The sequence below is a fragment of the Oryza sativa genome, chromosome 6 (genome assembly GCF_034140825.1).
Source record: "Oryza sativa Japonica Group chromosome 6, ASM3414082v1".
Lineage (NCBI taxonomy): Eukaryota > Viridiplantae > Streptophyta > Magnoliopsida > Poales > Poaceae > Oryza > Oryza sativa.
Genome location: NC_089040.1, coordinates 3857669 through 3869035, shown reverse-complemented (window position 1 = coordinate 3869035; position 11367 = coordinate 3857669). Strand labels below are relative to the sequence as shown.

The window sequence follows — 11367 nt, the reverse complement described above, 5'->3', positions numbered from 1 at the left end:
GCACAATTTCCGCCTCCCGAAAAAATATAATTTATAATAGAAATCACTAAAAAGATTGCATTGGCAAAGGTTTGCATATATCATCTCACAAAAGATATAATTTCACTCCAAATGTCAAGAAAACCGTATATTCAAAGTCACACATAGACATTTTTTTTCTTTTTCAAATGCAGAGATCAATCGGTTTTAGAACTCAATGCACAACTCGGTCTACACTATCATACTCATATTTTTCTCTAACATTTTGCGTGAAACATTTCAGAAATGGAAGAGTAGAACCTTTGAATGGACATCGATCAAATGAGTTTTCCGCTGCCGTTTGTTCTGTATTGCTGAAAGCTGAAATATATCACATTGTCAGCACCATATCACAACTGATCGAGAAATATCTGATGCACACATTTGACGCATTGTCAACTCTCTTTCCCTCCCCCACCCCCACCCCTCTCTCTCTCCCCTAAAGAAGACGTACGTACGTATCGTACATACATACTCGCATCGTCCATGGCAAAGCGGCAATGGGTTGTCTGCAGTGACAAGAGCGAAGAAAGCAAGCAGTCATGAGGTCAAACTAATTTGAAAAAACTATGTCTTATATGTGTGAAATTTTTTATTTGGGGTCACACATGTGTTGCTTTGCATACCGTGTCTAGCTTGATTGCATAAGCTCATCTCAATCTCCTACATTTATTTACGAAAACCCACACCGAGTTGGAAATTTGACAGTGAATTCTCCAACTCTATGAAAATAAACTTATGGTAACAATGTCACATCGAACTACTTTTTGTATAGTTTGATATCTATTTTATAGGACTATGATTTGTAAAGGTAGTTGAGAGGAGAAGATATATATAAAATTCTATACTTATGGGTGAAACATTTTTTCCCTTTTATGTCTAACAAAATAAGTATAACGGAAAGTACCGCAAGACGACAAAATTGTTAGTCTCATGTACGGTCCGTACCTTATCGTTGACACGGAATGTTTTCAAATCGTAAGGACCGTAGCACAGACCGTACCATACCGTTGACACGGAATATTTTCAAATCGTAATGGTCGTACTAAGGACGTACCACCTATGTGTATGGAAACTATTAATATACCTCGTACCGCAAACATATATATCTTTTTACAGGTAATATGTGTCCCATTGATCCGAATTTCTTCCCTCGACGTAAATGTTACTTATATTTACATGATTTTACCAATGATGATCATGATCTAGCAGATACACACTCCACAAGTAGGTGAAGCCCCTAGGTAGCATCCACACACACATCCAGCCTATAAATACACTGCCCTACCCCCTTCTTCTCCCTCACACCAGCATCCATATCCTCTTCTCCTCTTGCACACATTGTACTCCATTGTTTCGCAGTAGCATTCGCTCTCGCTCTCGCTCTCGCTCTTCTCTTTGCTCGATCTCCATCGCCATGGAGTGGACGGCGGCGGAGATGGACGAGGCGAGGTCGATCATCGCTAGGCTGACCAACGCTTACGACTCCGGCACCCTCGTTGCCGGCGCCGGCAACGGCGACACGAGGCACGACCGCATTGTGAGGGAGCTGCAGGCGTGGCTCCCATGGAGGACCATGGATCAGCTAATCGGGCTGTACATTGAGCTCATGGCGGAGGAGCCCGCGGCGGCGCAGCCGCAGTACTTCGACGCCGGCGCCGTCGTCGACCCTACGTTCGACTTCTTCAACGACCACAACAACTTCCTCGGCATGCCGCCGCCGCCGGTTCAACAAGCTGATGACCATAACATGAACAACGTCGTCGCCGACGCCGGCATGAACTACTACTATGGCGGCGGCGGCGCCGGCGGTGCCATGGTGTTTGGTGGTGCACCCATGGGGGAGACGGTGGAGCAGGCAGCTCCGCCGGTGCCGGTGGTGCCGGTGGTGATGAACCGCGACGACGACGAGGTGAACAACCAGGGCGGCGGCCGTCACCGTGCTGCACCAACAAATACTACTAGGAGGTTTTGGACCACTGAAGAGCACAGGTTAATGCTTAATTCTAATCATATGCATGGATGATATATATATCTGGTGTTATTCTTTAATTTCTCATGGCATGAAGTCTTTAGTTTCTTTTTGTATGTTCAATTAAAATTCCACTCTTTAGGAGATCTTCTTATGCATCTTTGTTTCCATGCATGCATGAATGTTGTGTTCTTTTTTTCTTTGGAGTGGGTGGGGGGGGGGGTTCAATCTTAAATATAAGAACATGTTGTGTTTTGATTCCTTGTGGTGCAGTGATTTAGTTCTTTCAAGCAAAAAAAAAAAAAAGAAGTTATGTTGTGGCGTATGATGAGAAGTTGTTTAACTGCTTATATATACAGTAAGACATTGTAGTCAAATAATATCACTTGTAATTACCTATTTCTGTTTGTTTAAAGTACATGTGAATTTTGGAACTCTCTCCGAATATATGAAAAATAATTGTACATGTTAATATATGAATATATTAAAAAGAATACTTTTTAATGTAACTGCATCTGAATATGTGTATACAAGATGACAAAATAGTGTATCCGAAGTGATATATCATATCTTACATATTGCGTTTGACCTTAAAAGGTATTCTTTTTTTAAAAAAATCATGTCTATTTTGGAAGTAGCAGTGGTATATTTATGTCTTTATATGCACAAAGGTCCACATCTTAGTCCAAGGAAAAAAATGCCGTTCACTTCTTCAGTACAACAACAAGAAGTCAGTGTTTCTCCTCTGAGTCTGACCGAACGATGGACACAGATTTTCTCAAACAATTTTAGTTCGCAAAGATTTCTTACATATTGCGAGGAGTTTAGAAAGAACACAGCTCGATCATAAATTTAATTTAATTTAATTTAATTTAATTTATACAGTCCTAAAACTTTTTAAATTTGAAAATTGCAGGCAGTTTCTGAGGGGGCTGCGTGTGTACGGACGTGGTGAGTGGAAGAGCATCTCCATGAACTTCGTCAGAAGCAAGACGCCGGTGCAGGTGTCCAGCCACGCCCAGAAGTACTTCCGCCGCGTGGAGAGCGCCGCCGCCGACAAGCAGCGCTACAGCATCAACGACGTCGGCCTCAACGACGACACCGCCGCCATGGACGGCACCAACAGCTACAGCAACAATAACTTCGGTGGCTGGCAGAGTCTCGCCTTCGCCGGCGGCCACCTCGAGCCCGTCAGCGGCGGCGGCGCCGCCAGGCAAGTCATCGCTCCGGCGAGCTCCTCCGCCGCTGCCATGAACAGCGCCGCTCAGTTCTGGGCTCCTATGCTGTTCAACCCCCAGATTCAGCAGCAGTTCATGCAGATGCAGGCGCAGACGCAGCAGGCGTGGAATGATCAGCATATGATGATGGCTGCTGCTCCAATGGAGGGAGCAACTGATACTAACTTTGAGCCTGCAGGTGCAGTTAATTATTATTATTATCAACAGCAGCAGGAGGAGGAGGAGGGAGGTGCTTATGGTGTTCCTGCGGATCAGTGGATGATGAACCAGAACAACAACATGTGCTGAACTTCTGATAATGTGTCTATGTATATGGGAAACGTGTCGTTTGACGTACTGCTCTCTAACTTTGAGTGGCTGGCATGTGGACCTTATAACCAACAGGTTTACATATCAGCGACCCATATCAGAGAGTATAGTATGTTAGAGGAGACGACTTGTCTATATAGATGGCATATGGTGATCAAACCTATAATTAAAAGATGGCAACAAAGTAAGCCTATGTATCGTGTTGAAGCCAAGACATTATATGCATGTCTGCCTCAACACAATATCCCAACTAGTAGTATATCCATGTTTCCATTTTGTGTAGTCAATAATCTGGTTGTGTTAACTGTTAAGCACTGTATAAATGTATTTCACCCCCAATATAATTAATATATATATATATATGTGCCATCATATCATATATGTCTTTGGCTTTTGCTGTTACAGCCACAATCATCATGAAACTAGCTAGGTGTATCAATCGAATTAATAAGGGAGAAAGATGAACACGCGTGCAAAGCGGAGTTGAAGGCGAGTGGGCGCGCAAACATGATGGCACATTGTCGAGCTGCGTGCACATAGTTTCCTTGCAGTTTTATGAAACTGTGCTTAGCACAACTGGTCAAGGAATTGTTGTGCGCACTTAATTACCCACCCGCGTTCGAATTCCATTTAATGCATGTGTTCACATTTTATTCTTTCTCTATCAATTAAAACATACCAAGTTTATCCTTGGTATCTGACTAGTATATGTCAATATGAATAACCATTTTCCCTATGATTATTTGCACACCCCCCCCCCCCCACCTTCTTTTAAGGCACTCTCTATGCCTTAAAATGTTTGTAATATTTAACCATGGATGTGATGAAACTTAATTAATTATATAAATGCTCAATGAAACCAAAGTTTTATTTCTATTTCTATATAGAAATTAATTTATAGGCATATTCCACATAATATATCCATTCTCGATCAGGATGTGCAATTGTATTGGTCGACATAGATTAAGGATGTCTTAGGTTTTCCTAATTATTAGAACTCAAAATATAACACACCATTATGTACGTTCAGTATAATGAAAAGTTTGTTGTGCATGAATTGGTTGCACAACTATCATGCGACTCAAAGTATACGTGCATTGTCTACCGTTAACTACTACAAAAGATTTCCCAAACGGACAAAATCATTTTTTCCGGAACATTATGCATAATTTGGTAGCTTCATAAATCTTGAAGATTTAATATATATTGTGGCTGTTGTAGATATATATATCAGAGCCCCTGTGACATCCTTCATAGGTTATTTATTATTTTATTTCTTCTAGAAAAATAAAAGAAAGGTCAACTGTCCATGGACTGCGCTAGGTCCATATCTGTATTTTTTTTTTCAGATAATGAGGTCCATATCTGTATGCATCCTAATACCACAATAAATTGCTCAGCCATATATGATCTGCATCTATCTTCAATGTTTACTCAATTCTCTTGTGGAAAAAATTAAATGTGTGCAAAGCTAGAGAAATATATGTGCACATTCACTACATTAAATTCATGGACCATTAATTTATTTACATATTACAATTTATTTAACATGTACAAGGCCGGTGTGAATTATAGAGACATTATGTGTATAATTAAATAAACCAATTACCATTATAAGTTAAGTATGAAATTATTTGCATATAGTTGCATTGAACTGAAGTACTTTATAAAAAAACTTGAAGTTATGCAATTGCACTGACATGTATATGTATGAAGTATATGAACTATCATTTTAATGTAGGAACAACTTATGCTAGTCCTAATCGGATTTCCTCCATAGTTTACATTTTTGATATGGAAGAACATGCCAGGGGTGCAAATTTTGGCAAAACAATTGAAATTTAAATAGAATTTGCTAAATTTTAAAAAATGATTTTATTTTGGCCAAAATAGTTCCATATGCCCACATAGGGGAGGGGGGTTGAAATTTCCGAAATTGCAAACCATGATTCCCTCGAACGATAGCAGAATTGTTGGGGAGAAGAGACAAGAGGAAGACTTGCGCGCTCAACGTTGCTCGGGCACAGGGACTTAACACGTTTGGGTGGGGAGGACGTTCATCAGTGCTTGTTTTTAGCTAGTCGGCATTATGTTGGGGGTATCGGTGTCGGTTTGTATAGAAAAACTACCACTCGTGTGGCCCCCCTTATATGTGCCGGTTTTGTACACAAACCGGCACTGATGGGGTATTATATGTGCCTGTTCTTGTTTAATTTGGGGTGAGAAGTGGTTGTGGGTGGGAATGGCCTGTCAGTGCTAGGTTTTACTAACCCGATACTGATAGGGCATCACCTTTGAGCAGTGAAAGGGTCACTTAGGCCTAGATGGGGTCAATAGGCTAATTTAAAAAACTCAAACAAATGCGGAAGCTGGGATTTTCGGATATATCCGAAGTAGCTTCGGATATTTCTGAAAATGGCACAGCAGCTACTAGCACACTAGCAATATGGATCTCGCAAGACACAACAAATAATCTCAAGCTTAAACAGCAGCTAAAGTTATAGAGGCACAAGCAAGCAAAGATAGAGGAAGGGAGAGGGAAAAAGATGTCACCAAAGTTCTTGCAAGATGAGTTGTTCCCCGAAGTTTGAATCCTTAAGGGGGTTCTAATCTCCATTGAGGATCTCACAAAGAGTCGGGTCTTCGCTAACCCTTTCCTCAAAAGGTTGCACAAAGCAATACTTCTACTAGTGGTATCTCTTCCATTTCGAAGGCGACATCCAACCATCACAAACTTCTCCTGGCCAACCACACGTAGATCGGTGACTCGAGAGAAACACCTAGTCGTTTAGAAGTCCTCAATATCCAAGAGTAAAAAGATGAAGCAAGAATATCTTGGAAATGAAACAAATGCTCAAAAATTCTTCACGAAGTCAACACCAAGCACTCACATGAACTCAAATCCACAACTCACACACACACACTCAACAAGTCCGAACTTGAAGGTCGGTGGAGAGGAGAAATGAGGTTGCACGGCTCAAAGTGGATCTCAAATGCACAGCAAGCCAAGAGCATAAGTATTTAGTAGCATCAACAACCTTGGCTTGAAGAGGGACCCTCAGATATGCCCGTTGGTGGGTAAAGATTCCCTTTTTCAGAAATTTCCGAACCGAGTTCGGAAACTTCCGGAAATCACCAGTACCGAATTTCAACTTAAAAAGTACATTTTGGATATTTCTGAAGCACCTTTGCAAATTTCCGAAAAACACCAGTACCGAATTTTGTTCAACTCACAGCTTCGGAAACTTCCGAAGATAGTACGGAAAAATCCAAAAAACAGCGGTACCCAAAACAACCAAGTCAACACAGTTCATAAATTTCTGAAACTCGTTCGGGGACTTCCGAAAAAGACCAGTACCGATTTTTACAAGTTCACATCACTACGGAAATTTCCGAAACAGCTTTAGAACATGTCCAAGAAAGAGAACCACTTCAACAAAGAATTTTGAGCATTTTTCTCATTCCTAGAAATTAATGCAACATCCCTTTAATAGTACGGCTTTCCTATTGACCCAGAAAATGAAAATTTACATTTTACAAATGGATTCTTTGCTGCTTTTCACCAAAGCTTCGTACATAAGGATATTGCATCGAACATCATCTCATGACGGACTAATGTTCCTTCACACATTCTCAATAGCAAGCATTAGTCCTTGCTAATCGGATTGTTATTAACCACCAAAATAATTAAGGGCCTAGATGCACTTTTAAGCAGTTATGTGGTAGTGATGGCATGCTAAAATCTTCGGATCAACATTATTTAAGGGTGATATGATTACTTATGTGAGAGAAGCTAGTCATACATTGTTTTCTTTTTGAATCTTAAGCTACTCACACATCTCACTAGAAACTTTGAGGTTATATCAACAAATGATCTTAAGTTAATTAGAACGATTAATTAAGATTGTTCTCATTGATATAACAAGTTATTACGGACGACTGAACCCATATATATCGATTGATGTTAATTAATAATAGTATTTATAAATCTCGCCAATTTATTCGTGGAGATATATATGGATACGGAAGATCTGATACATTTATATCTTGCTACATATATGCATCAAAATTTAATATTGGTTAGATTTCCCATTAATCAATTGACAAATCAAATGATACGCTATATCTTTTTTTGTTGAAATAGTCAATGGTTTGCGCCGCGCATATAGCCTATAAATACCTTGCCCTTCTCCCTATTCCACACTACAAACCCCGTCTCTGCACTACTAACTCTTGTGTGCCATCCCATACCTTCCCATGGGTTCAATAGTCATTGAGGGGTGGACGGCATCTGAGATAGAGGAGGCTAGGTCACTGATCACTAGCCCCAACAACGGTGGCGAAGGTGGTGATGGAGAGGGGAACAAGCAGAAGCATTGCGGACACATCGTGATGGAACTCCATGAATGGTTCCCTTGGAAGACCATAGGCCAGGTAATAGGTTTGTATATGAAGCTCAATGCGGGGAAACCCATGGTTATGCATAGCTTGAATAAGAGTGATGCCAACAATAGCATCGGTGAGGTTGATCATGTGAGTGCCCTCGCAAACGGTAACCCTGTGAGGCTAGAGGAACATCGACCCATGTTGAACAATGTGGGCTTAGTGTTTGATTATCCATTGGAAGAGATGGAGATGGAAAATCAAACAGATCAAGAGCCGAAGATGGTTGTAGAGGAGGAGGTGCAGCCTAAGGAGGGATTAGTGATCAAGGAGAAAGAGGCGGGGGTGTCAAAGATTCACACTAATAGTCAACATGTGACGCCATCAATAAAAAGAAGGGTGATTTGGACAGAGGAAGAACACAGGTTATTTATCTTCTTATTATCTGTATCCCTAATTAATTATATTTTTGTTTACTATTTTTGTTTTTATCTATGTGGGCATGGTGCTAATTATATCATCTAAAAATGTTTTTCTATGTTATTCGGGTACTAAAAGCTAACTAGTACCTCTCTAGTCGCGAAAATATGTTTTCTAGGATATGTTCGAGGTTAAACTTTAAAACAATTTTACGTCAATGTCTTTTAAAATGTTTTGATTGGATGTAAGAAGACATATGTATAGGCCAGCTTCAAAAAATACTTTTGACAATATTATATATTTTTTCCGGGGTTTTAGATGGTTTGCACTAAAAAAATAGTGGTCAAACATTGTGTTTCGACTTTCAAAGGCCAAAGACATATATAAAAGGATATGTTTTCGAAGGCCAAAGCCATATCTAAAAGTAGTGACCATGCATCTATAGTTTCTTCAAGCAAGACGAATTTGGACGATTACATGGTTGAGAACTTGGGATTACTGTTACATGTGTATACACGATCATGTCGTTTATTGTGAATTATATATATATATATATATCTTGTTTATTTATACAAAGTAATAATTTATTAGAAATGGGTTAATTCTCAAACCTTAGTAATAATTAATTACATCTCAAGTTCAAATCCCCATTTTCCCCTAGTATAGATGAACATGCATGCACACACGCATACTCCTCTAAATCAGTAATCCATCACTTGTTCTTGCTCGATCGAGCCATAAAAAAGTTTGGATTAATCGGTTTTGATCGATCGATCGCTGCATGTACGCACGCACGCAGGCTGTTCATGGTGGGGCTGCGCGTGTTCGGGCGCGGCGACTGGAAGAACATCTCCAAGCACCTTGTCACCACCAGGACGGCGGCGCAGGTCTCCAGCCACGCGCAGAAGTTCTTCCTCAAGATGGAGGCCCGCGGCGAGGCCGTCCCCCCGCCGGCCAAGAGGCGCCGCCGCCGCATCACCGGCGACCAGCAGGCGGCGGCCGCCGAGCACGCTGCCGCCCTCAGGCGCCGCATGCCAGTGCCACCGCCTCCGTTCAACCCCTTCCTCCTGCCCAGCCTCGTCGCGCCGGTGATGCACCGCCTCCTCCCACCTGGGAGCCAGGCTGCCGGCGCCGCCGCCTCCGGCAGCGGCGGCCAGGGAGCTTCTCTTCCTCAGATGCCATGGATCAACGGCGCCAATGGCATGGGGCGCTAGATTTGGTGGTGCTCGAGACTCGAGAGTCGAGAGTGGTGGTGGTATCATGGCGTCGATTTGATCTGCAGCTTCGCTTCGCTTCGTTTCGTATCAGCAATTTCAGTTTTCAATAATGAACATATTCATATGTTCTGGATCGTTTAAAGTTTGGATTTCGTTTCAGTTGTTTAATTATCTGGTACCTTAATAAATTTCTAATGTTGGTTTGTAATTCCAGTTCGAAAATAAAGTTCGGTTGTATGAACATTTAAAGTTGGTTTGGATTCCAGTTCGAAAATAGAGTTCGTTTGCAGTTATCTTACAAGTCTTTGGCATTCTCAGTTCCTATGCTTATATTCATGTGGTTTTTTTGTATGGTTCATAATTATGTGTTTTATTGTTCATCTGTTAGTTGATTAAAGCTTCATAAGTAACAAGATCATGGACTTGATGGTCATCATGACCTGTTTGTAGGTTTGGACAATTTCAACATGTTTTGGGCTAACACGTGTGTTCATGACCATCATGAAATAAGATTGTGTTGCATGGAGAACTTATGTAAGAAGAGTAGAGTTGTAAAATTCACTTGAGTAAAGAGGGATATATTGGAATTACTGGAATTTACTCAAGTGTAGAGTTGTAAAATTCACTTGAGTAATCGGAATTACTCCAATCGGGTTTTAAGTGTAGAGTTGTAAAATTCTGACACTTTGAGTAAATTTTCCATGCAACTCAACTTGAGTAGAGTTGTAAAATTCACTTGAGTAAAATTCACCTGTTTGAGAGCCCATATCCCAGGAGTGGATTGGGCAAAGAAGGAAAAAAGTACATTTACATCCCAAAACTACGTGTCAAGTTTAATTCGTGGTCCTTAACCGTAAACTATGTACGGAGACCCTCTCAAGTCTCAACTAATAAAACCAGTTTAATTTATCTTTCTTAATGGTTTTGATAATGGTACTGTCCCATATGTGACGTTGCACCTACGTGACGTTTATTTTTTTTAATGACCCGCATCAAACGATGTGAAGTTTTGTATTGATATAGGAAAAAAACAAGACTCTAACTCGGAAAAAAAACAAACAAACACCCCAGTTATCCTCATATATAGAAGTTGACGGAGAGGGGAGGTCCACTGTCTCTTGAGTCTTGAGTGATGCTTATATGGTATTCTAGTTAAATTAAAATTAGAAAAACTTTAAATAAACAGGACCCGCATACAAGTCTATCGAACAAACAAAATAGAAAAAGCTGTAGGGCTCACGTATGAGTCTATGTGACGTGTCTTCCTCGCTCTCCTCCCTACTTTGGTTCTTCCGTCCCTTGCTCCTCTGTCTTCCAAATCTCTCTTGGTCGGCGGAGGTCAGGAGATCGACGTCCAGTCCAGCAGCAAAATGCAAAGTACGGAGTACTACTACTACTATCAGACAATTAATTATCTTTCACCCATCCACTGAAATCCAAACGAGGCCTCGTCATTTCCCCCAGTTCAATATCATAAGACGTTTTTGATTTTTTTTTCCTAAGATAAAACTTTCTTGAAGCTTAATTATTTATAGAAAAAATAACAACATCTACTACACCAAATCTATTTCATTGAATATATTTTTCTATACTATATGTTTTGTATTGAAAATATTGTTACATTTCTATAAACTTGGTCAAAGTTTTTAAAAAAAGGTTAAAACTTCGAAAAAGGTCAAGTTAGCTTCCAAAAAAGTATGAAACGGGTTACTACAATATAACGTGGTTGGCCTGGTTCATCGATCTATCGCCCAGCATCTATATGATAAATAAACAAAAACTTTCCAGTTTCCATCACATAAGAAGCTTT

General features: G+C 40.5%; 2 protein-coding genes across 2 annotated transcripts; both read left to right on the top strand.

The window, feature by feature from the left end:
- The first annotated feature begins 1325 nt into the window (after positions 1-1325).
- LOC107281372 (uncharacterized) lies at positions 1326-3909 on the top strand. The gene is made up of 2 exons (XM_066311845.1): positions 1326-2010; positions 2907-3909. The coding sequence occupies exons 1-2, from the start codon at positions 1436-1438 to the stop codon at positions 3514-3516; spliced, it is 1185 nt and encodes a 394-aa protein (XP_066167942.1). The 5' UTR covers positions 1326-1435; the 3' UTR covers positions 3517-3909.
- A 3836-nt stretch (positions 3910-7745) lies between these two features.
- On the top strand, positions 7746-9849 carry LOC107281238 (uncharacterized). Its single transcript, XM_015786728.3, has 2 exons — positions 7746-8345; positions 9140-9849. Exons 1-2 carry the CDS (start codon positions 7795-7797, stop codon positions 9552-9554), a joined length of 966 nt encoding a protein of 321 aa, XP_015642214.1. The 5' UTR covers positions 7746-7794; the 3' UTR covers positions 9555-9849.
- Positions 9850-11367: the final 1518 nt, after the last annotated feature.